This window comes from Lithobates pipiens, unplaced genomic scaffold, assembly GCF_037356315.1.
Source record: "Lithobates pipiens isolate NorthernLeopardFrog02 unplaced genomic scaffold, aLitPip1_a1.2 Scaffold_8, whole genome shotgun sequence".
Lineage (NCBI taxonomy): Eukaryota > Metazoa > Chordata > Amphibia > Anura > Ranidae > Lithobates > Lithobates pipiens.
The window spans coordinates 343,278,376-343,303,926 of NW_027507903.1; the positions used below are offsets into that span (position 1 = coordinate 343,278,376).

At 41.8% G+C, this 25,551-nt stretch overlaps 2 protein-coding genes across 5 annotated transcripts in view; one reads left to right on the forward strand and one right to left on the reverse strand.

Annotated features, from left to right (window-relative positions):
• Window positions 1–25,551, reverse strand: part of LOC143962129 (uncharacterized) — a 350,250-nt gene that overhangs the window by 226,588 nt on the left and 98,111 nt on the right. The gene's annotated exons all lie outside the window — the stretch shown is intronic.
• Window positions 1–25,551, forward strand: part of SHROOM1 (shroom family member 1) — a 110,570-nt gene that overhangs the window by 59,560 nt on the left and 25,459 nt on the right. For all 4 annotated transcript variants that reach the window (XM_077473211.1, XM_077473212.1, XM_077473214.1 and 1 more), the window contains 2 exons: window positions 4,215–6,621; window positions 18,410–18,477. In XM_077473211.1, coding sequence (XP_077329337.1) covers window positions 4,312–6,621; window positions 18,410–18,477 — 2,378 coding nt within the window. In that variant the 5' untranslated portion in view covers window positions 4,215–4,311. The remainder of the gene's footprint in view (window positions 1–4,214; window positions 6,622–18,409; window positions 18,478–25,551) is intronic.

Sequence of the window (25,551 nt, forward strand, 5' to 3'; positions counted from 1 at the left end):
AGAGTCCCAATGCTGCCTTTTGATTCTGCTCCTGCGTTGGTACATTCTGATCCTATGGTACCTTTTCATCCTTGAGGTTGATGCATCTGAGACTAAAGTTGCTGCCCTGCTGTCTCAACGCTCTACCTCTGAGAGCGCTATGCATCCTTATGGCTACTTTTCCAAGAAATGATTTCCTGTGGAATGCAGTTATGAGATCCATTTTAGCTCTTAACGAATCTTATTCTGACTGACCATAAGAATCTCACATTCTTGTCTGATTCTAAACACCTCTCTCCCAGAAGGGCACGATGGGCTCTTTTCTTGTCAAGTTTCAATGTACATAGTCTCATTCTTACCCGGTACTAAGAATGTAAGGGCTGATGCTTTGTCACAACAGTTTTCCTCCACTTCCAAGATGGAGTCGGTTCCTGTTCCTGTGATTCTCCCGATCATATTCTGGCTACGGTTCGCACCAGTCTCTCTCCTCTTTTGGGTGACAAAATTCTTGCCGCTCAGATCCATTCTCCTCCTGAGAAACCTTGTGACCACTGCTTTTGTTCCTGGAGAGTCTGTACTGCTGTGCTCCAGACTTGCCAGTCTTCCAAGGCTGCTGGCCACCCAGGGCAGAATCAACTCTTTTGGGCCATTTCCAAACAATTTTGGTGGCCTGTTTTACATGCTGATGTAGCCGCCTTCATAGCTGCTTGTTTAATGTGTGCTCATAGTAAGACACCACAACACCTTCCAGTGGGCCTCCTACAATCCCAAACCCAATGGAGAGAGGCCTTGGACCCACCTGTCAGTAGATTTAATTGTGGATTTGCCCAACTCTCAGGGCAACACAATTATCTTTATGATGGTTAACAGGTTCTCAAAAAAAAAAAGTCTTATTGTATTCCCCTTAAGAAGTTGCCCACATCATAAGTACTGGCTTCCATTTTTGCGCGGGAGATCTTTCGCTTATCATGGGCTACCCAAGGTGATGGATTGGGGTAGCCAGTTTGTGTCGAGGTTCTGGTGAGCCTTTTGTGCACAGTTGGGAATTCCGCTTTCTTTCTTTTCTGTGTATCACCCTCAGTCCAATGGGGCTGCAGAACGAGCCCACCAGTCCTTGGAACAGTTTTTTTGTGTTACTACATTTCTGACCACCATAACTGGTCAGACTTCTTACCTTGGGCAGAGTTTGCAATAGTGCAGTCAATACCGCTTCCCGATTTGTTTCCAACCATCCATGTTGCTTGACGCCTCTAGTCTTCAGAGCATTCCTGCATTGGAGGAGCATCTCAGTGGTCTTCATTCTACTTGGGTACAGGTCCAAGAGTCATTGCAATGTGCCAATGATGGGTACAGACTCCATTCAGACAGCAAATTCCTACCTGCGCATTTTCATGAAGTTGGGGACAGGGTCTTGCTGTCTCGCAACCTCCGACTCCGCGTTCCCTCATTAACGGTTTATTGGGCTTTTCCATATTCCGCATAGGATCAACCCAGTGGCTTACACTTTAGACCTTCCTTCTAATATGCATATTTAAACTGAATTTTATATCTCCTTGTTAAAACCTTTGGTATGCAACCATTTCACCGCTTCAGTACCACGTCCTCACCCAGTTCAGGTTGAGAATCATTAGGAAAATTAGAGGCAATCTATCATTGATTCCCGTAGCTTCCGTGGGCACATACAGTACCTGGTTCATTGGAAGGGGTACGGTCCAGTGCTCTTGGGTCTCATCCTTGGACATACATGCTCCTGTCCTCCTACGTGCCTTCCACGGATGTTTTTCCCTCAAACCCTGTGGCCCTCTGAGGGGGGAGGGTACATTGAGGAGGGGATACTGTCAGGGCTGGGCTCAGCCCATCCTTCTCAGAGCTCTGTGCTCAGCTGTCAGTTAATTGCTAAAGACTCCTTCCACAGTGACTCACATGGTCTTATTTTTATGCTTGTCAGCTAGAGCTGCTGGTTATAAAAGCTCCATGGATTAGATTTTGTGTACCTTTTGCCTTGGTCAACATATCCAGACTCTGCTGTGTTTTCCTGTAAAAGACTTTTGCAGGGATGGCATTAAGATTTTCACCCGGTTTATCACAATATATTATTCTTTTTTTATGCATACTGTAGTCTTCAACCAAAACTTGAGTGTTACCGGATTTGACTGCCAAGATTACAGTGCTTTGAAAAAGTATTCATACTCCTTGAAATGTTCCACGTATTGTCATGTTACAACCAAAAACATAAATGTCATTTATTGGGATTTTATGTAATGTTGCAAACAATTGTACAGTGGAGGGAAAATGATAAATGGTTTTCAAAATGTTTTAAAAAATAAATGTCAAAGTGTGGCGTCCATTTGTATTCAGCACCTCTGAGTCAATACTTTGTAGAACCATCTTTTTCTGCAATTACAGCTGTACGTCTTTTTGAGTATGTCTCTACCAGCTTTCAACATCTAGAGTGAAATTTGTGCCCATTCTTTTATGCAAAATAGTTTAAGCTCTGTCCAGATTGGAAGGAGAGCATCTGCGAACAGCAATTTTCAAGTCTTGCCACATTCTATAAATTTGCTTTGATCCAAACCATTCCATTGTAGCACTGGTTGTATGTTTAGGGTCATTGTCCTGCTGGAAATCTTAAGTCTTTTGCAGACTTTAACAGGTTTTCTTCTAAGGTTGCCCTGTATTTGGGTCAATCCATCTTCCCATCAGCTCTGACCAGCTTCCCTGTCCCTGCTGAAGAAGATGGGGTGTTCAGAGTGTGTTTTAGTTTTCTACCACACACAGCATTTTGCCTTTAGGCCAAAAAGTTCAAATTTTGTCTCATCTGACCAAAGCACCTTCTTACACTTGTTTGCTGTGTCCCCCACATGGCTTCTTGCAGACTGCAAATGGGACTTCTTATGGCTTTCTTTCAACAATGGCTTTCTTCTTGCCACTCTTCCATAAAGGCCAAATGTGTGGAGTGCACGACTGATAGTTGTACTGTGGACAGATTCTTCCACCTGAGCTGTGGATCTCTGCAGCTCCACCAGAGTTACCATGGGTAACTGGTTGCTTCTCTGATTAATCCTCTCCTAGCCCGGTTTGTCGGTTTAGGTGGATGGCCAAGCCTGGGTGGGTTTGCAGTTGTGCCATACTCTTCATTTTCGGATGATGGATTGAACAGTGCTCTGTGAGATGTTCAAAGCTTGGGATATTTTTTTTTATAACCTAACCCCGCTTTAAACTTCACTACAACTTTATCCCTAACCTGCCTGGCCTTCATGATGCTGTTTGTTCACGAAGGTTCTCCAACAAACCTCTGAGGGCTTCACAGAACAGCTGTATTTATACTGAGATTAAATTACACACAGATGAACTCTATTTACTAATTAGTTGACTTTTGAAAGCAATTGGTGCCACTGGATTTTATTTAGGGGTATCAAAGTAAAGGGGGCTGAATACAAATTCACGCCATACTTTTTAGATATTTGTTTGTAAAACATTTTTAAAATAATTTATCCTTTTCTTTTCACGTCACAATTATGTGCCACTTTGTGTTGGTCTATCACATAAAATACATTTATGCTTCTGGTATTAAAATGACAAAACAAATATTTCATGGGTTATGAATACTTTTTCAATGCACTGTATGTCCCACATGTCGTGTCAAGAAAAGAAAAAAAAAGAGTTCACTGCTCCAATAACAGCTGTAAACTTGGTTTTAAATGTATGTGCTGGTCCTGCTATATAGTGTGGAAGTGATTTTACAGCTGTCTGATCAGTGTATGACCACCAACCGCACTGTCTCAGGGATCACCTGCTACTCCTGGGACCCTTGGATCACTAGGAGTGGTTTCAGGATGTAGAGAGGTGAGAAATCGTGGAGCATTTGTTCTACAGGTTTTTCTTTTAGGACTGAACCGCAAAGTACCCAGTTCCAATTTTCACAGCTTTCAGAAGTTGATCATACTTTGTGCCCAATCTGTTTGGCTTCAGTGCAACAGACCCCTGCTGTCTCCATAAAGAGGGCCTGTTATGCCAGCACTACTATTAATCATACAAACTAGGTGCTCCTTCCCTTTTTTTTTTTTTTTTTTTTTTTTTTTTTAAATTAGCCTGGGGTTGGTAAAGGACACTGTAACATATGTGATAACAGGAGTGATAAACATAAACGCTGATTGTCTGTTCTCTGCAAATGTACATTTCTTAACCTATTTCATTATTTAAAACAAAACCATATTTCTTCTTTTGTTCTGCAGGAATATGCAAGGAAGATGATCATCAGACAAAGATGACCATGCAATGAGGACTTAACAAGTATTTTACATTTTAATCCATCAACATTCTCACTTCGTGATGTCGTCTTTTAGTAATGCCATAGATGAATGGAGTACAAGAAGCACAAGTGGCATTTCTGCTCTTAGACACCATCTAATCTCAAGTGACTTTCCAGATAGGCTCACACCTGTAAATGCTATGGCTGCCATCGTGGACTCTGCTTATAGCTCATTTTCTGGTAGTTCTTATGTTGCTGATTATCAGACTTCATTTAAACATGATATGTGTCATTTGACCTCTGAACAGATATCTTACATGGACTCAGAGTATGTAAAGGCTATTTATAATCCTAGTGTAATAGAACAAAATCCTTTGCAACAGCATCTGCATTGTGAAGATTCCAAGGAAGATGCTAGTAGTAGTAGTGGTAGTGGTCCTGAAGATCACTTTAGTCATAAAACTAAAAGGAGTCCCACAAGCAACAGCAGCGTTTGCTTACCTGAGCACAAAATAAGCAGACAGCAAGGTCTTGGTCATAGCCCTCCTTGGGTAAGACATTCTGTCCAAAACAAACTAAGCCAATCGTGTGTTCTTTCTGGCAACATTGAAGGAAACGGCCAGCCTCATTTGCCAAGTTCAACATTTTTAGCTCCTTCTGAGGATATGATGGCACTGGATGAGGTCAGTAGCACTTGTGATGAACATGACCAGGGTTCCCAGACTGACAAATCAAATAAAATCTGTTTTCAAGAAATTAATATTTATACAGGAAAAACATTCTCACTAGAAAGAGACGAGAACAGTAGTTGCTCTGATTCAACTGTTGATAATCTCCAAATGGATGGCAAAACCAAGAAAAGCTCAAGACGTTCTTGGAATGAGTTTGTGTCCGAGAAACTTCGTGGGTATAAGAAAAGAGCTGGTTCTTGGAAACAAGCTAAAGAGACCAATTGTTCTGAAAGAACAAAAAGAGAAGAAGTAGAGAAACTGGCACTTGATCAAGAACAAGAAGAACAATATCAACTCCTGGACCAGAACCTAAAGGATATTGAGCTTGACAATCTTGGAAAATGCAATATCAAATACAAACGTCATCACACAAGAACCAGCCAGGCTGTTTTTAGTGTACACAGCGATGATTTGTGTGAACAACCTAAAGCTCACAGCCTCAAGAAAGATGCAACAATAAAACCTATTCCTTTGCTGTCTCAGAAGCAAGAGGCTAGGCTTCAAAGTTCTAGCATCTGTGATTTACCCAGTGAAAAAATCACAAAGGCCTCAACCCCAATGCTCTATCATCTTGCTGGTGGTAACAGCTCTTTTGCAATGCTGAACACATCAAAACAAACTCAGCTACTAGATACAAGCGAAGAACCCAATTCCTTTCAGAAGAAATGCCCCTCTAAGATGGCTGAACCTCAGCAACCATTCCAAAAAACAAAAAGCCCGTCACAACTTGATGAAAACCTTAGAAATGAGTTCACTGATTGCGAGACCACAGGGGATCCAACCTGTTCATATGAGGATAGTTTTATGCTTGATTACAGGGAGAAACTTAAGATTGCCCAAAAAAAAGTCTTAAGAGAAACCTCTTTTAAAAGAAGGGACTTGCAAATGAGTTTACCTGTTAGGCTAAAACTTAATCCTCCTAAAAGGCCTTCAGTTGACCATATAAGATCATATTCTTTATCCAGTCCAAATGAAGAAGCTAAAGTTACACAACCAAACATTTCTGTCGATAAGGGCCACAAAAAAGAGGAGTCAGACAAAGTTACAGTTTTAAGAATAGGAGGAAGGAAAAGACTGACAAAAGAACAAAGAAAATTATGTTATTCAGAACCAGAGAAACTTGACCATCTTGGCATCCATAATTCAGGCTTGGCTTGGAACAGTGACGGATCAGTTCAAAATAAATTGGGGGATCACTACAAGATGAAATCTCTGGATAAAGAACGAACCCTTTCTTCTTCAAATATTTCAAAAACAGAGTTAAAACAAATCCAGCACAATGCACTTATCGAGTATATGGAGCGAAGGGCAAGTCGGAGGCCCAGTAACACTCATCAGTCTAATTTACAAAAGACATCAGGAACACAGTCCTCTCCTGAATGGAGGAGTATAACAAATGAAACCTCATGCAATGAAGATTCCTTGAGATATCATCACAGGAGATCGACAGGAACTTCCTCTTCTTATGATGCCACAGTTACATGGAATGACAGATATTTAAAGATGTCTCTTCTAGGAGAACAGACACATTCAGCAGACACGTTGGGGGAAAAGACAACTTATTTTGACCGATGTACTTTAGATGACAGAAAAGGTTATTCTAAAGAGTCTTCCACCTCTGGCTGCCGAGAAGGACTAAAGTCAAGTAAAAATACACAGGTAACATGTTAGTTTTTTTTTTTTTACCTCCTAGTTATGTTGTATTTTTTCCAGAGTGATAAAAAAAAAATAGTTCTATCTTAACCTTTAAAAATGCTCCATTCATCCTTTTTATATATGTCCCTTGATAAAGAGTGACTAAAGCCAGCCATAGTTGATATGACTTTCTTTCCTGCAACCACTGGTTGCAGTAAAGAAAATCCCTTGATTCCTATGTTGATGTGACAAGCTGTGTTGATGGGGAAATCCCTCCCTTGGAGTTATTGCATTCTCCCAGTGAGGGGAACCATCCCGTCCGGGGGAACACAGTGAATACTGCTAGCGGCTGAAGCCACTGGCAACAATCACATGAAAAATCTGACAGCCTGGTCTTACCCAAGATCGATTTTGATCAACTTGGGTACAATCTGCATACATGGTTCTCGTCTCGGCCAGTTCCTGCTAGACTGCCCAAGATTTGATCTGTCTATGGCAGGCTTTAGATCAGTAAAGTCAAGTGTTTAATTCATTTTTCTGTATTTTGGAATTTTTTGGTGAATGTTTTTAATAAACCTAAGAGTGGACCAATCATTAAAATGTATGCTTCACATTAACCAGTAGGGCACTGGTTTGCATTACCAAAATCATAGAAGTGTTTTGACTAAAAACCTCTTTCTTACCATAAATGTAAAGTCTAGTCTTTCTGAAAAAATTTTTTGTGTGCCCTAAAACCAAGGAAGCCTAGAACACCTGGGGTTCCATTTATACAATATTTGCATTGCGAATATCTCATTATTTGCACAATGTAACAAATACAGGTTTGTAATATTCGTGCAGGACCAAAGATCATTTTTTATTCTGAGGGGGTTCAGCAGCAGGTACTGAATAAGTCTTTTTAAATAAAACAAATTGGGCCAAATTCATAAAGACTGGAAAAAAAGTAAAAACTGTGTTGCTCATAGTAAGCAACCACATTCTTAATTCTATTTTCTTAGATCTTCTTGAAAATTTAACCTAATTTCAGTTTTGCTGTCTTCCAGTTTTTATGAACGTTGCCCAGTGAGAATAACTATTGTCCAGTCTAAAGGCTGGTACTGGCGAACAAAAAAAAGCCCTATCCGATTAGTGTACTAACATACGTGGTGTTAGTGCAGAATTCTCCCCCGCTGTGCTATTGTGTTCTGACAGGGGGACAGCCCCTCCCACACCAAAGCACAGCGGTCAGTGCTCTTAGCCACTGGATTGCCTATCACAGAGTGGTGCACTGTAATAGCCATTCTTACTGGGCACCTGCACCATCTTGTGGAAGGCAGCACACTCACTGATTTTATGTTACCCAGCATACCAGGCAAGAGAAATGGTACTGTGCAGCGTTCATACATACAGAACATACCTCATACATTTTGGACCTTGAGAATGAGGGACATGACAGGGAGGTAGTGACTTGCACGCTGCAACAAAAAATGTGGGTGTGGCCAAACGTGATAGTGGGAGGGGCTTAATGGCAGGTAAACAAAAACGTGGGCTTCCTTGTACCTATGAAATATGCTGAGGCTAAGTCTTCCAAAATTGCTGTTGTGTTTAGCCTGTTAGGCCCTGACTGTTCACATGTAGTGATTTCTAATCGTGGGCAGAATCGCCGTGATTCTGCTCGCCAGTACCAAATTGCACTGCAATGCTGGCAAAATGCAGCACATGTTTGTGTTCCATTCATTTTTTGTGGCACCAAAACACGGTGTGATTTTGGATGCTTATTGTGCAATAAATTGCTGCCTTTTTGGAATCAGGGCGCTGTGGCGGGTAGAATTATGGTGATATTCTGTCCACAATGCCAAATTGCTACATGTGAACAGTCAGGCTAACACAACAGCAATTATGGAAAACTCGGCCCAGCCCCCTCAATCACCAAATTTGGCAGCAGTTGCTACAATCTCAGATACCTAATAAAATGACAGGAAGAAATTCTGCAGCACTGCAGTTTTAAGCTAGCCTGACTAAGGAGGAGACAAGGGAAAGAGGCAGTGGTGATGCATCTATAAGGGCACACGGGTGCCACCCCCTCTCTCCAGCCATCACCTCTATGACCAATGGATAGAGTCATGCATTGCACAGCACATTTTACGGCCCACTCATTGATTGCTAAAGGTTATGGCTCACTGGTTGCTATAGATCAGGAAAATGCAATTAGTGGACCTCCAGCTGTTGTAAAACTACAAGTCTCATCATGCCTCTGCCTCTGGGTGTCATGCTTGTGGCTCTGAGTCTTGCTATGCCTCATGGAATTTGTAGTTTTGCAACAGCTGGAGGTCCGCTAATTGCATATCCCTGCTATAGATTATTGCTTATTACCGTTCACTGATTGGTTGCTAGTGATTACAGCAGTGTGACAGGTTAAATTATATGACATGTCGCACCCTATCGCCTGCAATGGCCATGTTCAAATGCCAATTTGAAAAAGTGGTTCCTGCACGACTTTTGATGATTTTGGGTGTGACTTGCATAGACAGCTGTGCATGAGGCCACACAGATTTCTTCCAAGTCACGCCTGAAATTGTGTGATTTTAAATGAAGTTGTAGGATTTCAAAGTCACAGTCATTGTGAACAGGGACTAAAAGGATAACTAAACAGAACCACCCCTTGACCACCTACCTCTAAATGAACATAGAAGCTGCATCGTAGACTATATATTGCCGTGACATCAATGCTTCTCTTCATGGTGCCATGACCCGACATGTCAAGTTTTACAGACACCTTTTGCCATTTAAACTTGCCCATTGGAGGTATTCGCCACAGCCACAAGCCAAATGCACAGATAACCAGAGACTACGGCTGGACTACAGGAGCTAACCATTGACTGTGGATAGATTACAGCACACAGACACACATCTGGTGACCTGGAGTGGGATGTAACTACGGTATGTATAGACCATACCCGGCTGATGCCCCTGAAAGCCGGAAATTACTTGTCCACTTTGTCCGATCAGAGAACAATTTAAATGAATTCAGAAAATGCAAAGCATTCTCTGAGTGGCATGCAGCTGAACTCCTGTGTTCACAGTGCATCAGTTCAGCCCCTGAAGCAAATTGAGGAAAGTGAGATCACTGGAATAGCTCTGCCTACTTCAGTGATTTCTAGCTTCAAGTCAAGTCCTCAGGACTTGCTAACAGGCCAGATTTTGAGTATTTCCTTGGGGAGATGCAGACTAGAATACTGCAATCACTGAGCAGCAAATGATTTCACCTGTGATGTCTTTCAGTTTTCTTGCAAGCCTGGCCTGTTAGTGGGCACTGAGGACAGGAGTTGAGAACCACTGGTCTAGGTACACTGGTCCAAACAGATCAGTGTAACTATGTAAAATATAGCCATGCCTGGAATTATTCATTAATCCTCATGGTCAAATATTTTTATGGCCATTTTTCTCTTTGGATCAAATGCTGATGAATGTTTTGTTTTGCCTGGCCAAGACAGCAATTTATAACCATATTACAAACATTACAGGTATTATTTGTTACCCTTGTGCAAACATTTGCAAAGCAAAATCTTTTCTATATAGACCCCTTGGTGTTTGGTTCTCATTAGGGTTGCTATCTCATCCCTTTAAAACTGAACACATATTAATTACACAGGTTCTGTGGCTGATTAAGGTGGTAACTAAATTCGCTTGATGCCTTACCTGCATTAAATTTGCCTCAGAACCTGTGTAATTCATATGCGCTCGGGTTTAAAGGGATGAGGTGGCAACCCTAGTTCCCATGGGCATTGTAGATGTTTTAAGTCATTACAGAATAGGGAGTGTATATTTATTTCAGACAAAATCATGTCTATAGAAAAGAGGATCAGGAAGGCAAAATATTTTGTAGTACTAACCTGCATAACTTTTGAGCCTTATTCTCTTTAACAAGCCATACAATCAACATATTTTGTCCAGCTGATGTACTGGAAAACATTTGCTTAGTGGGTGACCCTGTCAGCACCATCCCACCTGTCAGCATCCCTCAGTCGAGGTTGGTTTGAAGATTGGCGGCCGAACAAATCTAGATTAGCCCATCTGTGCTGTATAGCCATTTTATGGCCAGGTTTAGACTTTTTCAGTGGGCCACAGCCTTGTACTTCAAGGTTTTGTACCTTGGCGAGAATGTTATCACCTGTCTGAAGCCTCCTGGGATACTGAAGTCATGCATCCCAGGCCAGGTCAGTCTCTGCTGCACTGTGCATGAACTGGGAAATCTTTGCTTTTACTGCACATGCGCTGTCGCATGAAATCAGAGGGCTAGCTTAAAGAACCTGGAAAAAAAAACACACTTTTTTTTTTTTTTCCTTTTAATAGGAACACTCAGCTGCTAAGAAGTGGCAACTCAGGTTAAGAGGAGGGAAAAAAAGGGAAACTTGAAAATGGGGAGAGGAAAGTTACTCCTTTTAAAGGTTGAGTTCCCCTTTTGCAGCATGTTGCACATTACACCAATATTTGGGATGTAAAGTGCAGCAGCTCCGAATGCGCTCTCTCCCTTCATGCCCCGTGCAAGGTGGTTGGGGGTTCCTCTCCCCGTACCCCTGTCACATATCAAAATCGGCATGGCTGTGTGTGGCTCCTCAATCATTTACAGAAATATGTGAATGAAGAAACTACAAGTCCCATCTTCCACTGTGACAGATGGCTTGTAGTTCTCAATGAGCTGCTAGGGCACTGATGAGCACCCTCAAAGTTCATTGACACTTTCTCCAACTTTCACTGGCAGCCTGTATGGATTAACAAGCAAGAAAGCTGGAGGCAGTGTCTGCAGGAGCCAAACATTAGAATGAAGAAATGAATTATTCCCACGGTACCTGTGGCTATAGGGATGAAGATAATAGTTGCCGCAAACACCCAAATGGTCAACCAAAACCAAAAAGTAAAAGGGGAAAAAAATCAATAATTGGTGTTGCGCTCTGAGTAGTAACTAAAAAACAGTGATGTACAGAAGGTGTTGTAAGAACCAAAATTATATATAGAAAGTGTACCCGTATAAGATCAAGTGCTAAATTCTAATCAAACACTGGTGTAAACAACCACTAAACATGGATACATTGTAAATGTATAAAGTGCAAGTGATGAGTGACAGAGGTGACATATAATCTTCGAACTGAGTAGTAATAAAGTGCAAGTAATTAAAAATGTCCAAATATAAAACTCTTTGAATAGATATAAAAAAGTGCTCCAAAAGAATATTGTCCATATAGGCGAGTGAACTGAAGCTGTGAAGTGCTGCTCTAGTTGACACTTATAAAGTTAATGACACCCCAAGCACAGGTTGCAAATGCAGTGTTTGCTTGCACTGGATCGCATGGTACAAAATTACCATGTGATCTGTTTATGTAGAATAGATGCAGGTGGGACTTTATATGAGCCGTTACCATCCGGTACACAGAGCTCCATCCCAATATTTAAACAGAAAAAAGGAAAGAGGGGACAAAAAGGGGGCAACAATGGGACTTTATATGAAACAAGACACTAAGGGTCAATTAAATCAATCAATAAAATAATAATTTAATGGCGATGCACAGGGAGATAGTACAATAAATAAATAGGTTGATGATAAATCAATATTATAATAAGCAAAATTAAAAAATTATACATGATAATAACATAGTCAAATTCATATTATAGTAACATTATTATATAAAATTCATATTATAATAGCATTATTACACATAGTAACAAACCTAAAGTACATCCCAACGTGCATATACAGTAGAAACCACTAAAGTGAATTGATGATTTAATTAGATCAAACCCATGGGAAAATCTTGGTTGTTGGGGCATAATATCCACTGGTAAAAAGCTCTACGCGTTTCGTGGATTGTTTCCACTCATCAGGAGCTGCTATAAAAATTGGGGGTACCTGTGATAAATAAAATATTAGTGTTAATCAATGGTAATTGATTATGGAGGGAGAGCGGGAACATATACAATGGTCCTAACAGCTCTTACCTATTGGATAGCAAAAAATACACGGTAGTGATGATTTACATCAGGGGCACTAGAAGGGGAAATCTGCATCCCTCCGGGAGCTGAGGTAACGTCCAAGAAGCCGGCAAGCAGGCCAGAAAGTGAAAAGGTCCTAAAAGTGGCTGGAGGTTGCTAAGACCAAGCTAGATGTGGTGAGAGTGACCAAAAAAGACTGAAAAAAATATAAAAATAAATAGAAATACATTATAATAATGTACGTGGAAAAGGGAAGAGGAGGGGAACTAAGTGGCAAAATTTATAGAGAGGAAAGAAGAGGTGAGTAGGGAAGTGGAAATGGGACAAAAAAGGTCATCCCGAAGTGAAGAAAGGATGTGCATAAGGTAAACACAGAATTGTCAAGCCAACGTGACCATACCACCGTAAAAATAGGAGACCCAAAACAAGAGGTCATACAATTGCCTAAAGTTGAATGCACGGGAATGTGTGTGTTGTATGAAGAGTGACAAGGGTAAGGAAACCTGGTTCAGATAAAAAATATCCCCCAATGGGGACATTAGTGATAGAAGTAGCCCGCAGCACCGGCGAGGATGCAACCTAATTAAATCATCAATTCACTTTAGTGGTTTCTACTGTATATGCACGTTGGGATGTACTTTAGGTTTGTTACTATGTGTAATAATGCTATTATAATATGAATTTTATATAATAATGTTACTATAATATGAATTTGACTATGTTATTATCATGTATAATTTTTTAATTTTGCTTATTATAATATTGATTTATCATCAACCTATTTATTGTACTATCTCCCTGTGCATCGCCCTTAAATTATTATTTTATTGATTGATTTAATTGACCCTTAGTGTCTTGTTTCATATAAAGTCCCATTGTTGCCCCCTTTTTGTCCCCTCTTTCCTTTTTTCTGTTACCATGCGATCTGGTTGTGGTGTGGCTCAAAAAGGTGCTTACACTTCTTTGGTGCTATGCGGTGCAATTTTAACTCATTCAAAATGAATGGCCTCAAATCACATCTCACTGAATTGCATGTGAATTGAACAGGAATGCAATACAATTCCTGTGTGATTCACATGCGGTTAATAGTGTTAGTCCTCGGATGTAGGATGTTGCTCCTGCCAGAAATCCAGTATGCTCCTAGCTTCCTGTAGTGCGCAAACAACAATGCTACTGCTGCACTAAAATCCTGAGCAGTTTTGTCATTCCTGCATTTTTCCTGTTCTCCAGTAAGCTTCAGTATATCTTGGCCTCATGGTATAAAGATGTGCAGAGGGAGAAGTTCAGCAGTATATCCGAGGAAAACTGATAAAGCAGAGGTGATAATGCTGCTTGGGATTTTGGTGCAGCAGAGGCTGTGTTGGGTACCTACAGGAAGTTAGGCGCTCACTGCATTTCTTCCAGGATCAATTGTTGTCTTTCTTTACTTCCATTGGTTTTTAAATAGTCAACAAAGCACGAGGAAGACATTTTGCACAAGGGTACCTCTGGTGCTACTTGGGTAAAAACAAGTTTCCATTTTTTGCATACGCCCTTATATTATGAGTGTTTACTATAGCACCGCTGTATAATCGTAGCACCTGGATGGCTCGAGTGAGGGGAAAACACCAGAGTTAATGTTGCATGGGATAAGGCGCCCATGTGTAAGATGCGTAAATGTGGTTGTATTGCATGGATGCACTTCTGTTTTTTTTGAGGCCAGACATACACTTTGTAAGCTATTAGGTTTTCGTGCGTTTTGCTTGCTTTTCAGTAAAGGTATCCAAGATAGATGGCCCAATCTCTCTCTATGGACCATTACAGCTCTTGGTAACAGGACCTCCTCTCCCATTTGGCATAGATTGTATATGGAGCAAAAGAGCAGTTGAAGATAGGCAGTTGCTAGCAGGATTTTGGTAAATAGTTGTTTCCTTGTTCTCAGTGAGTTGCAATGGAACCCTCATAAAGCTATGGACACGTAACACTTATAGAAAACTATAACATTGTAATGTGACCTCAGAATTTTATTACCTGCACATACCTTTAGCAGTCTACTAGAATTCCCATGAGTTCTGAAACCCAGGCTGCTCTATTTAAATACTAAATTCAACTAGAATAGCAGTCCTTTGTCCTTCCAGTGCCCAATTGCCGACCTGAAGTGAGGTGCAAAAGGGTTGGCCAAAAGCTGTGACTTCCTAGAGCATAATTGCTCCTTGTGGAACTATAAAAGCCCTGACTGTACACATTCTTTTAAAACTCAGCAATGTTATAGTTCAGTACAGGTACACTCTGAACCAGTGTGGTTCACATGGATATAGTCGCCAGCCCTTTCCTTTTAAAGTGGCAGTGTGCATCACTGCCAAACTCTAAACCAGGGGTAGACAGTCTTTAAGAGGGGGAGATCTACCTGAACAACATGGGATAAGTCAAAGATCACCAGGCACAGTGTTGCCTTCTCAGACCAGTTTTAAACCTGTAATTGCCATACTACTGTGTCTGCGGCACTCTTGGGGCTCGTTCACACATAAAGCCCTGCTGTTGATTTGTGGTTTTACAGCCCCAATCCCTACCTGCTTTAGCTTCTGAGGCAGCAACCAAAGGTGTACACATGCTGCAGCAGGCATTAAGTCCCCTGTTGCTCTTGGTGCATGATACCGCCTGACAATTGTGATCCATTAAAGTAAATAGGGCCATTCCGCTTGTGACAGGAGCCAGCACTACAGAAGAGGCATCAGCTTTTGCAACTCTTGCTCCCTACTACAGCTCCAACTTTACAAGTAGTCCTTCTGCATTGCACTATGTTTGCTGTGGGATGGTGGGCCCAGACCATGATCTACCAGTCACCTGTCCACCATCTACTGGTAGATCCCAATCTACAGGTTGCTGACCCACTAAAAATTCATCTTTGAATTCCTCCAAGCAGAATAACAGAAAAAAAAAACATTCAAAAAGATGGCCCACATTTCCTGCATCTTCTGGCCTGTCTATTCTGTTGTGCATATGTACTTCCCTTGTATTCATTTTTTTCACTGAGAGTTTACAAAGATCCTTGAGTCAAAAATAGAGTTATCAAATGGAAATAATCTAACTCTTGGCTTGGTGGCCACATGTCTGGGATACTAAATACGTATGAAGTCACTATACTTTCAGCTGTTAAGTGTTCAGCTGTGCACTGTAATGCAGATTAATATAGAAGATTGCATCAGCCGTTGGAAAAATTACAGCATATGCAGTTACTAGCAAATGGTTGGGACTTATCTACATTGTGAAATTAATGAAATGCATTTAAAGAAAATAGTTTGCCGCACCAAAATGTGCAGTTACAAACTTATGTAGGGCTATGGATTAAAGCCCTATTATGTTTGGCGAGCACAACCGCCTGCGAAATCCCTGCAAACGGAGAGAGAGTAATAATTCTAGGACCATAGCTCATGCATAACTATAAACTGACCTACAAAGCTGTTTTTATTTTTTTTTTTTTTTTTTGTGATTCCATGGGTGTGCGCAATTTTTAATACTTGACATATTTGTTATCTGTTTACTCAACGCAACTTAATTTCCTTAAAATATATGTGGTTGATAAATAATTGCGCCAATATTGTGCAACATAAATAAATAATTTCAAATACCACCATTTTATTCTCCAGGGTCTGTGCTCTGACTAAATATATTATTTTGGGGGTTTACAATAATTTCTATCAAAAAATGCACGGTTCTGCAAAAAAAAGAAAAAAATGCCCCAGTAGGCATGTGGTTAAGGAGCTATTGGGTATTAGACCCCTAATGTCACCTATGAACCCCAGTGAGTGAGCACGCTTGATCAGCTTCTACTCGGCCACAGCAGCTGGGAAATGACAGCTCTGAACCAGAAAATTATGTAAAGCACCTCATTTCCAGGTTTATTCACTGGAAAGGATTGCAGAGTCTCCTCTGCTTTGCCCAGAGACACCTGCCATGCCCGAAGCAGGAAATATGGGGGTGGGGCATTTAGGGAGATTCTTGTGAAAGTGATTGGGTTGCTTTAGTCAGCCTTATGTTGCTGCTACCAACATAAGGCTATTGAGTGGAATCTGGTGTAGCATTACAACATCTCTATGGCTGTCCTCTACTAGTAAGGATGAGCTCAGGCGTGTTCACAAACACCACTCAGAGCCCACCAGGAAGTCGGCATTGCAGAGCGCTAATCTGAAGCAATGAGACATTGTCCTGATGCACGGCTGCAGAGATCGGGAAATGTCTTGCCGCTTGTGATTAGCACTCTCCAGTGCCGACTTCCTGGCAGGCTCTGCACGTGGTGTTTGAGAACACGCCTGAGCTCATCCTTATTTACTAGTGATCAAGTCAATGAGAATGCTAAACAAACATCTTGAGTGTTCAGTGTCTTCAGACGTTTACCAATTTTTCTCTCCTGTTTTTTTCCACCCTCTTACACAATTAATGAATGTCTATGTCTCGCATCCCAGGAGGCAGTGTTTTACTGAGGGGTGCATATAAGCTGCGAGATCCATGCATATGCAGGCATTGGCGCTGATCTCTGCCAGGTATTTGAGGAATCACATCCATACAGTCCAATGAGATTGTCTTGTCATGCTATGAACAAATTTTATAATTAAAAACTATGGTCTCTTGGAGGTTTGGTGCTCTCATCGAACTGTATGGGTTTGTTATTTTTAAACTCTAACTTTACATTTTTTTTTTTTAGGTGAATTTGCTGGGAGCACACAGGGCAGTCGCTCTCGCCACAGTTTTGTATTTACATAGGGTTGCATATATGCAGCTTCTCTGCGTTTAAAGCTCACCCACCGAGAGGCCGCATATATGCATAGAAGTCCAGCTTAGTGAAATTCCAAAATTATTCCTTGCAATGGTGCTGCACCTGCACTGCAAGAGTTTAGCCTGAACCTATTTGATCTGTTCCGCGGCAGATGGTTTTCCCCCACACTCTGGCGGTGCGCTGTTTCTCAACTTCGCATGGCTAAAAACCATACATTGCTGTTGATGACATCAGGACCACTAGAGCAGCGGTCATCAACCAGTGGTCCATGAGAACATTTTGGTGGTCCTCAGGGGTCCTGGAGCAAATCAACATTGTAGCGGATGTATAACACCCAATGTTGTTTCCAATGTTGCTCTCAATGCCTCTAGGCATTGATACCCAGTTCCTCCTCTGTAGTTCTGGCTCCTGTGAACTCAGAGGGAGGTGCTGCAAGTAGTGCAGAGAATGGGAGGTGAAGGAGGAGGGGACTTGCAATGGTAGCGCTGATCAGACTGTGGGAGGGAGAGAGCGCGGAGCCCGAGGACATGGCTAAATAAGGAGATGAGATCCTACGATGAGTCTGTGTAAGGTGGCAGTGTGATGCAGAATGGGGGAGAGGGGGCAGAGAGCTTGGAGCATTGTGTGTATAAGGCAGCAGTGTGATCCAGTGGGAGGGTAGCAGAGAGCCGCAGCATTGTGTGTGTGTATAAAGCATGTCAAATTCATGTTAGTCGTGTGCAGGATTCAAAATTGTGAGTTTAGTGGTCCGTGAGGTTCGAAAGGTTGACCACTGCTCTAGAGCATACAGGAGAAGATGCTATGCAGGACCAGTCTAACAGCATTGAGGATTGGGTTAGTAAATCCACTTAAACTAGCCCCTAGATCTTATCAAGTCACTAGCCTACACCTGCACTGCAAGGATCATTTTTAAGTTTCCCAGAGTTTGGATTTAAAGAGCACTGACGTGTACTTTGGCTGGGCATACCAATACTATTATTCTCACTCCCTGTGGTAAGAAAAAAAATGATTTGCAGTGAATGATCTACATGTTCTGTTGTCAGTAAAACCACTTTAGAAATCGACCAATATTTGTTTTTTACGTTTCTTTAGAACTCTGTTGGACACCTGGCTCTCTCAACATCAGCACTACAAAATAATGGCACTGTTTCCAAAGACAGGTAAGCAACGTGGATCCATAAACCCAGAAAAATGAATGTTCAAACAGATCTACATGAAGATACAATGTTCATTAGATATTTAAACAGTGTATTGATGTTGAAACTTGTGAGGATGAAGATATGGGAGTTGACCTTACTGATTTAGGCAGGCCATACAAGGTTTGAATCATGTATGGGCAGGCTGAATGTACTAAGTTACAAAACAAAAAAGGGGAAGGCGCAAACCCCTAGTGCAATATCTGAGTTAAAACTGAATTTAATATGAAAAGCAACCAATAAAATGCATACACACAAAAGTGCACAAGTATACAGCATGTACGTGGAAGGATGCATGAGGTAGAAGATTCAAGTGTTTCTGCGACCTCGCATTAGCAGGCTTCTTTTTCCTTTTTAGTTCCACATGGGATATCCCCATCTGAGGAGGGCTGCATCTACTAGGCATTAGACCGTGTATGTGATGTGATGTTGGATTTCCCTCTGGTGAAGACCAGTGAGCGCTGGGAGTGTTTGGCTATCTTTTCTTGTTGATTGTACCAAGTTGATCAATTGATCAACTTGGATAATCCAGCCTGCCGGATTTTACTTGTGATTATCGCTATCGGCTGGTATAGCCGCTAGTAGTAGTGACTGTCCTTTCCCAGCTTGGACAGCAACCCCCCCCCCCCCCCCCCCCCGTAGAATACAATGTAACACTTTGTTGATGGGGGAATCAAGCTAATTTCCATCATGCAATCCCTGGTTGCAGAAAATAAATTTGCACCCTATAGTTCAGGCTCCAAGGCTGTCACCTTGATCATGGCCTCATTACTTTCTGTTCCATGAAAAAAGAAAAAAACTACCCATCTATAGCCAATTATACAAAAAGAATACCCCCTCCAGGGACATTATTCTGACAGTGGCATAGAGCGATCTAACAATTGACTTCTGTCAAACCAGGACAGCCACACACTGAACAGGCTAAATTTTGATCCGTCTATAGCCAGCTTAAAGTGATGTTATGCTTACATACTCTGTGTAGTGGTTTTGAACGGAGCAGCTCCGATCCTTCTCTTCTTGGGTCCCCCGCTGGCGCTCCTCCCTCCCTGCCAAGTGCCCCCAGAGCAAGTCACTTTCTCTGGGGGCATTTGTGCGTGCTTGCTCCCAAGCCCTTCACTGTCCATAAGACATACAGAACGGGGGTCAGCTCCACCCCAACTCCCTCCCCACTGTTGTCTGAGCCAATGAGAAAGCTGAGCTGGGACAGCAGCCCCTCTTGTGCACATGGCTGGATCAAGAGCGGGCTCAGGTAAATATTAGTGGGACTGTGGGGGTGGAGCTGCATACTGAAGGGGTTTACAACTACTGACAGGAACAGGCATGTTCCAGAAGACCCTTTTTCAGAGTTTTTTTGACTTCTAATAGATAATATATTCCTTATCAAATCCTGTAGGTGGGTTGTTTTCCTTAAAGTGGTTCTAAAGGCAGAAGGCTTTTTTACCTTAATGCGTTCTATGCTGGATCAAAACTTACATTAAGCTAATGTATTTCATATAAGAATAAAGATTGTTTCACAACAATCTGTATTGTTGGGCAATACAAAGAAAGTGATATTGTGATCCTGTGATATTCAATGAAGGAATATGGCCCGCTTTGAATTGTATTCTTGATTACGCCTGCCCTTTTCATGAGCTGATGGGATATTCACTGTGCATTAGATGTTGTTGTAATATACTTTCTGATATTGCTGAGTAGATGGGTAGAAACCTTCATTTTTGTGTTATACATCTCCATCAATTCATTTTATTTCTTAGTGCTTATGTCAACAGGCAGCTGGGAAATATTTAAAGTCTCGGAGCGCCATCTACTGACTGCTCAGTGGAAACACCCAAATATTTACAGACTACCTAAACAATTATGTTACACTAGACTTTTTAACAACTTACCATAGTTACAAAGTGAATCAACTAGTAACGTTAAGAATTACTTTGTGTCATTTCCCATAACAAAAGTTTGTGAACTCCTCTTCTCGGGTCCTCTTTTGGATATTTGCATAATCAGCTCCTGAAATGTGATAGGATTCTATTGTCACTATTATTACTGTTATTCATTTCATATACACTTGTCTTCCTTAATTTTACTGAACTTTTTTTTTTTTTTTTTACAAACACCTTTAGGTGTTTTCTGTAACTCCTGTTTTAACCTGTGGGGAAAATATATAAAACTGTTATGTTTCATATTTACCACTAAGAGCCACCAGGTGGTAGGGTTGGAGTATGTTGTATAACAATGTTGCAATGATATGTGACTTCCTATGATGTCCTGTGTCAGCCCTCTTGCTAACCATGCACATAACAAAACATGTACCTAACTATGCATCCCCATGTGCAATGGCATGTCGCCTATTCTGGTGGTCTCACCTCCCCATGTGAAGTGCCATGTCACGCACTGTCTCCTTTTTGCATATAACTTTTTCACTATTGCCATTCCTGTTTTTAACTTTCTCTGTTACAATTTTTCCCTGCTCTTGCTCAGCCCCAAGGTCTGTGGCAAATGCAGTGTCTGAAAGATCCAATGTTGACTGCACTCTCGATAGGTGTCACAAGTTCCCTCTCAATGCTGCTCTGTACCCTGTCCAGCATTCACAGTAAATGAACAGTGTATATGTATCTGTACATAACAAGGGTTTAACCATGAAGGTTGCTAGTGCAGGGCTTTCTACATTAAAAACTCAGCATGCTTTGTATACCTTACAGTATTAATATAAATGAATAGAAATAAAACTATTGTATTGTGCATAAGTTCTGGATACATTTTGTGAACAAGCCCTTAAAGCGTTTGTTAACCCCAAAAAATAAATGTTTTTTATTTATATATATATATATATATTCTGCTTTCTTTAAAGCATGTTATACAGCACAGTGTTTGTGTTGTGTGATTTGGCCAACTGTAACACCTGAAATACTTGGCTGACCCTGCCTGGCTATACCCTCCCCCCTTGTAAACTGACCATGATAATCAGGGCAGCTGAGCCCTGACACTATGGTCAGAGTACGTGCCTTCCTCATCCGCAGCCTGCTCTGCTGTGTCTGTGTGCTCCTCTGTCCTCCTCCCCCCTCCCCCCTCCCCCCTCTGCCTGTCAGCTCCCCGATCTGCCTAACCTGCTCTAAATATGTGTTTTTTCTTCTATTGTTCACACTGATATATAACGCTAAGCTCCCCAGTGGATGTCATTCATAAAAAATATCAGGTGTAATAGCTTACTTGATAGTGCCGTTTGGCGCTCACGTGACTGCCCACCGGTCTCCTCCCCTCCTCTCCTTGTTTCAGCTGATGTCAGTGGGAGTTTCCCAGCACCTCCTCCTGCAGCTATCGCATCGGGTTAGGAGATCAGCAGACAGTCAGCTGAGCACCGAATGGCGCTCTGAAGTAAGCTATTATACAGCATATTTTTATGAATGATGTGCACTGGGGAGCTTAGAGTTATATATTAACAAGGGGGCTCCCAGATTCCGGCCCCCCCACCCTATGTGAATGAGTATGGGGTACATACCCCTACCCAGTCATCTTAAAAAATAAAGTGTTAAAAATAAAATGCAGTACACGTTTTTAAAGTAATTTATTAGGTAGCTCCGGGGGCCCTCCCGACTTCTTCTCCCCTCTCTGGTTCTTCTGCCTCCTCCGCTAATGTCTTCTAGCCCTCTCCGGTTCTTCTCTCTCTGTCCGCTGTCTTCTCTGCTATCTTCTAGCTCTTTTTCTAGGTCTTTTCCGCTGCCTTCTCCCTCTGTTCTTCTTCAGATGTTGACTCAACGCTTTCTCCCGCTCTAATGCTGGGTGTGTGCAGTGTGCCACTACTTATATTGGCATGGGGCGTAGTCATGGGAGGCCCGCTCCTTATGATGTCACCGCCCGTCATGCCCCATCATTCCCTGGGTGGTGACGTCATAAGGAGCGGGCCTCCGGTGACCCCGCCCCATACCAGTACAAGTAGTGGCACACCACTCACCCAGCATTAGAGCGAGAGAGAGTGTTGAGTCAACATCGGAAGAAGGGCTAGAAGACATCAGCAGGGGAGGCAGAAGAGCAGCAGAGGGGAGAAGAAGTCAGAAGAGACCCCAGAGCTGCCTAATAAATTACTTAAAAAATGTGTACTGTGTTTTAGTCTTGACACTTTTTTAGGTGAATGGGTAGGGGTACAATGTACCGGATTACTCATTCACATAGGGTGGGGGGCAGAGGATTCCAGATTCCAATAAGACCCTCGCCCGCAGACCCCAACAACCAACGGCCAGGGTTGGTGGGAAGAGGTCCTTGTCCTCATCAACATTGGGACAAGGTGCTTTGGGGTGGGGGGGCACAGTGCCCCACCTGCCCCAAGGCACCCGCCCCCCATTTTGAGATTTTGAGGGCATGCATCCTGGTATGGTTCGGGGGGGGGGGTGCCCTTGCATGTCCCCACCCCCTTTCCTGGCCTGCCGGGCTGTGTGCTCGGTTAAGAGTCTGGTATGGATTTTTTTTCCCCTTAAAATCCATGCCAGACTGAAGGACCTGGTATGTTCTAAGAGAAGGGGAAACCATGCTGTGTTTTTTATTTATTTTTTACATAGTGCATAGAGTTCCCCCTAAAAATTCATACCAGACAGTGCTTAGTATTGCTGGGGATGAAAGTCCGATCCCTGTTCATTGAAGTTGGACTTCAAGTCGCAGGGCAAAGTCGGATCCACAGTTGTGTGACTGTCTTGTCAAAATCGGGGACCTTTGGAGTCGCACAAGTGTGACAGGGGACTGAGGTTGCATTCACACCTGAGCGTTTCAAAGTCGCACGTTTTTACCATGATTTTGTTCAGGTCACCAATATAAGAGGCAGAAAAACACCTGTAATCAGCCCCAAAGAAGCTCATGATCTTTTTTGATCTTAGGGAATTTTTCAGGTGTTTAGTTTCAGGGGACAAAACGCTCAGATGTGAACAGGTGCCATTGAAATGAATGAGATTTTGCTTGTTGGGTGTTTTTTTGAGCGTTTTATGAGCTGAAAAAGCTCAGGTGTGAATGCAGCCAAGGCCCCTTTCAAACTTGTGCGACTTTGCCATGATTTGGCACGATTGTTGCCACAATTTTAGGGCATGCCTGTGTAACTTGCATCAAAGTCAGACCAAAGTAGTGTAGGGACTACTTTGAAGTCAGCACGAATGGAAATCATGGGGAACGTCCCAAGTCGTCGTACAAGTTTGAAAGGGGCCTAACAAACACTTTAAGGTTATAGTGGAACTAAACCTAACGATTTAACCATTTTTCAAAATGGTTACATTTAAGATGAATAAGTGTCAAAGTTGCTTGTGCTCTCAACTGAGCCGTCAATCCCTCAAATGGCTGGTGTCATAATTAATTCAACGTGGATCACCGTGGCAACTGAAGATCAAAGTCTAAGATGGCAGCTTCCTTGTCTGTAAAGAATAGGATGGTTTAGTTCCACTTTAAAATATATCTAAAAGCAAAACTTTTTCTTTATTTTGGATAGAGCAGGGAATGTTTTTTTTTTTTTTTTTTTTTTTTTTTTGGCTTTTTTTTTTTTTGGCCATCTTTGTCTTATTAGGAAGATTTCCTTTGATTTCCTATGGAGTCAACCGGAAGTGATGGGGTATGTTTCAAATGTAAGGGAAATCCACACTTGGGTGTCACGGGAACAAGTTTTCTAATTGGAAGATTTCCCCTCTATTCCCATTCTGGTAGCAACTAAAAATTTTGGCTGTACCCTCCTTTTTATTCTCAATATCGTGTGATTTAACAGACCCCATTTAGCTGTTGGTTGGGACATTCCCCAGATGAAAGCTAAATGTAAATGGGTATACTGGTGATGTCATTACCCATATGTGGTAATTTGCATATTTGGGAAATTTGTCACTGGGTGGGCGGCACGTGATGGGGAACTGATGGGGTCTGCTTTACGTATAACAGTGCACTGCAGAGGGACTTGAAAACCACTATTGGACTGAATAGCAGCTATGGATCCACCTACTGCTGTGGGCTGTCAATCAAAAGTAAAGCAGATATGATGGGGAACTAGCTCTCAGTTCTACTCCAGTAAAAACTCCTCGGTCATGCAACTGTCAGTGTGACATGTGCAGTGAGTGAGGAGGAAGTTTACAATGTGGACGCTCCTTCCTCGGTGCAGACATGGATAGATTCATGTACCTGCCAATGATGGGTACATGATTCGGGTGCAATTCTAAAAGAGGTCTATGACTGTTGTCAAAACATAGATATGGTATTTAAATGAGGTTACAAGACCACAAAATAAAACTGAAAGAAAAGAATGGGGAAAAAGAAAGAAGAATTAAAAAGTAGTAGTAATAGTAGTAAGACAGAAAAATATTTTATAGAATTGACAGATACTATCAGCACATGGTTTGCTCAGTTCCCACCAAGGACTATGACCACTGTGAATGATTCACTGTTCTCTGCGGAGCACTGCAGAAAATGGTGTCATTACTTTATAAATATACAAGGGGGCAAGGCAGATCTGAAAGGTTGGGATGGTATTAATCTAATAATTTGTATTTGACTGGCCAAATTATACATGGACCAGGGGTACAGATCTTGAGAAATTGGAAAGTGGTTCATTTGAGCTTTTTTGTTTTGTTTTGTTTTTTGGGATTTGTCAAAATCCAAAGGATTACACAAAAAAAAAGAATGAGTTATTTGTAGTTACATTAAAATCAAAATTTTGTGGCTGTAATTGCAGATTTCTGAATCAAATATTTATCAAATTGCATTTTATTATTAAGACAGCCTTCACGTGAATCTGGACTGATCTGAGTATACGCTTATCTAGAATATCTGTACTGTAGGGCACTCCTGCTGTTTGTGCTGGACTGTGCCTTCTGACCTACAGCCATGAAAGCGATGAGATGAGTGGTTGGGAATGTGATTTGGCAATTCATGCTGTTATGTACAGGCTGTTGAGTACTTTGAGGACTAGGGTCAGAACATTTATTGAACGTAGGTGTGCCCGATAAGACAAACCTGTGTAAAAGGTTCCAAACTGAGTTTAGGAATGAGTGTGTGTATACAGTATATATGTTCACATACAGAAATTTG